At 42.6% G+C, this 2,615-nt stretch overlaps 1 protein-coding gene across 4 annotated transcripts; it reads right to left on the reverse strand.

The window, feature by feature from the left end:
- Positions 1 to 239: 239 nt before the first annotated feature.
- LOC111550295 (cTAGE family member 2-like) lies at positions 240 to 2,567 on the reverse strand. 4 transcript variants are annotated; one of them, XM_023223633.2, is made up of 3 exons: positions 2,263 to 2,567; positions 1,031 to 2,190; positions 240 to 913 (listed from the first exon to the last, which is right to left on the reverse strand). In XM_023223633.2, the coding sequence occupies exons 1-3, from the start codon at positions 2,565 to 2,567 to the stop codon at positions 240 to 242; spliced, it is 2,139 nt and encodes a 712-aa protein (XP_023079401.1). The 4 variants fall into 4 exon arrangements, with proteins under 4 accessions (XP_023079401.1, XP_023079399.1, XP_023079400.1 ...); XM_023223631.2 differs by having other exon boundaries at positions 240 to 2,190; XM_023223632.2 differs by having other exon boundaries at positions 1,031 to 2,567.
- Between the last annotated feature and the right edge of the window lie 48 nt (positions 2,568 to 2,615).

Below are 2,615 nucleotides of genomic sequence, written 5' to 3' on the forward strand. Positions count from 1 at the left end.
ATTCATATTTAAATCATCCTTATTTACAAAATACTATCCTGAGAATTATAATTCCATTAAGTTTCAATTTGAGCAGAAGTGTAATCACTTAAGTAACAGCAGTTACTTAAAACTGAAAATGAGGTCAGTCAAAATGACTTTTGAAGAGAGCAAAAGTATTGTCAGGTTTCTTGCTGTGGTTCTGGATGTTCAGTAGCAGTCTCATTTGAAGGCAGACTCAGCCCTGAAGGGAACTCACTTCAACCTTCAGAATGTGGGGGTGGAGGGAAAAATCCAGGTCTTGGGGGAAGGTGAGGAGGAAAACCCCTCGGTGGATAGACGTTTCTCATTGCAAATGGAGCAGGTCGTGGACCTGGGAAATACCTTGGTGGAAAATAAGCTCGAGAAGCTCCAAACCTGGTTCCTGGAGGAGGTGGGGGGAAAGGAGGTCCTCTTCTCATGAACGGGCCCCTCACATCCACTGGAAACAATGGACCTCTGATTGGAGCAAGAGGTGGAGGAATAAAGCCAGAGCCAGTTGCTTCTTTTTCAGTGGGCAGAGATGAATCAGGCACATTTAAATTCCCAGGATCATCTTTGGTATCATTTCTACTGGATTCCATTTCTGAAGGCATTGACCCATCCATTTTATCCAAAGAAGGCATATTCATACTTCTGAGTTCTGCTGGTCCAGAGCGGCTAGCAGAGTTAGAATAAAATCTGTCTTCCCTTCGGGGAGGAAGAGCTGAACCAGGATATGATTGTCCTGGTGGAGGAAACATCATCCTACGGTCCCGTTCCCACGGAGATGGCAGGGGCCCAGTGTCAGAAGGAGCCCTGTGAGGATGGGTTAACCTCTCACAGCTTGATTCTCCTCTTTCATTGGCAATCTGATGGTCCAGAGGATTCCCTGGGCCTCTTGAGCCTCTTCTTTCTTCCCCTGGAGGCAGAGGTGAGGATCTCAGTGGACCCTCCCACAGAGTTGGAGGATAGAGAAAAGCTCTCGTTTCAGGTAAAGGCCGACCCAATGGTGAGGGACCATATGGGGAACGCTGTCTGCCAAATGCTGTATTTGGCACATCAAGTGCATACGGATCCTCTTCTAGAAGCTTTATTTTATACTCTGTTTCAGCTAATTTTTGTCTGTTGTGGGCATTTACTTTCCTCAAATAGTTGAGGTTTCTTTCAGCAGCCCGAGCTGCCAACCAATTATGACGTGCTTTTTCCTCATAGGAAATAGCCTTCCTTTGATAAAAATGAATAGTTTTGTCAAATTCTTTAAGATCTTTGGCTCGCTGTCTATAGGTCTCCAGCTCTTTAGTGGCATGGCTGATCATTTCGTCTACTTTAGAAAGTTTCTTTTCTTTCTCTAACCGGTAATTTTCCTCTACTATCAATTTCCTGTAGAGGCTCTTTTCGTTTTCTTGATATAATTCAGTCATTACTTTAAGATGCTGTTGAAGCTTCTGATTCTCACTTTCAAAATATGTGTTTTCTGACTGCAAAGATGCTTGTTCAGTCTGAAGATGTTTAATATGCTCTGTAAGCTCTTCCTTTGTTTTATCAACTTCAGATAACTGAATATAAATTTGGTTTCTTTCTCCTTCTAAGGTTTTTAAAGAAGCATTTAACTTAGTAGCATGAATCAGCTTCTTCAAAGCTCCTTTTGAAGGATCATCTAAGTGAGCACCATCTTCCCATTCACTGTTCACTTCTAAGTTATCATCATCCGTTATGTCTTCTCCAAGACTCCCAGCCCAATCTTTCATCTTTAGCAAGCGTTCAGTCAGAGTCTTGATGTGATTTGCTTTGTCATTTAGAACTTGTTCTGCATGTACTTTGGAGTCTTCAAATGTTATTTTCTGTTTATTAAGTTCACTCACTTGTCCTTTCCATACTTCAGCTTCTTGCAAAAGCTGTTTCTGGCTTTGTTGAAGTTGAGAATTTTCATTCAAAGCATCTTCTGTTGCCATCTTCAGTCGTTCTTCATTCATTTGACATGTTGTGAAGGTCATTTTGGCTTCAGCTACTTGTGATTTGAGGGATTTTGACTCATATTCCAGCGACTGTATGCTTTTGGAAATATCCGCCATCAATTCATCTCGTTCAGAATGTTTAGATTTCTCTTCTTTTAACTCTTTTTCTAGACAGAGTATTTCATGCCCAAGCTCAGAATTTGCCCTGTTCAGCTTTTCACAGGTTGCCTCCAAACTTCGTGCTTCTGCTGCCACCTTCTCAAAGCTGGCATCCTCTAAAGATGACTCTACTTCATAGTCTTCATACTCTTTTTCAACAAGGCTAAATTTTTCGAGTAGTTTACATTTTTCTTCAATTAGTCCAGAAAGCGCCACAGCAAGTTTTTTCTCTCTTCTCACATAAAGCCGACTCCTAACCGATCTAAAAGTTCTCCACAGAAAAAGGAGAACAGCAAAAAATCCAACAACAGCTGCATGTATCACCAATTCCCATGGAAAACCATAAGGATGAGAATCTGTTCTCATATCTTCAGTCAGTGCCGCCACAACCCTGTGTGGCAACTCCAGGATCAGTCCCAGGTATGGCTGAGGGGTAGCCCCTGGCTCCTCCATACTCCAGGATCAGCCCCAAGTACGGCTGAGGGGTAGCCCCTGGCTCCT

The sequence above is a fragment of the Piliocolobus tephrosceles genome, chromosome 5 (assembly GCF_002776525.5).
Source record: "Piliocolobus tephrosceles isolate RC106 chromosome 5, ASM277652v3, whole genome shotgun sequence".
Taxonomy (NCBI): domain Eukaryota; kingdom Metazoa; phylum Chordata; class Mammalia; order Primates; family Cercopithecidae; genus Piliocolobus; species Piliocolobus tephrosceles.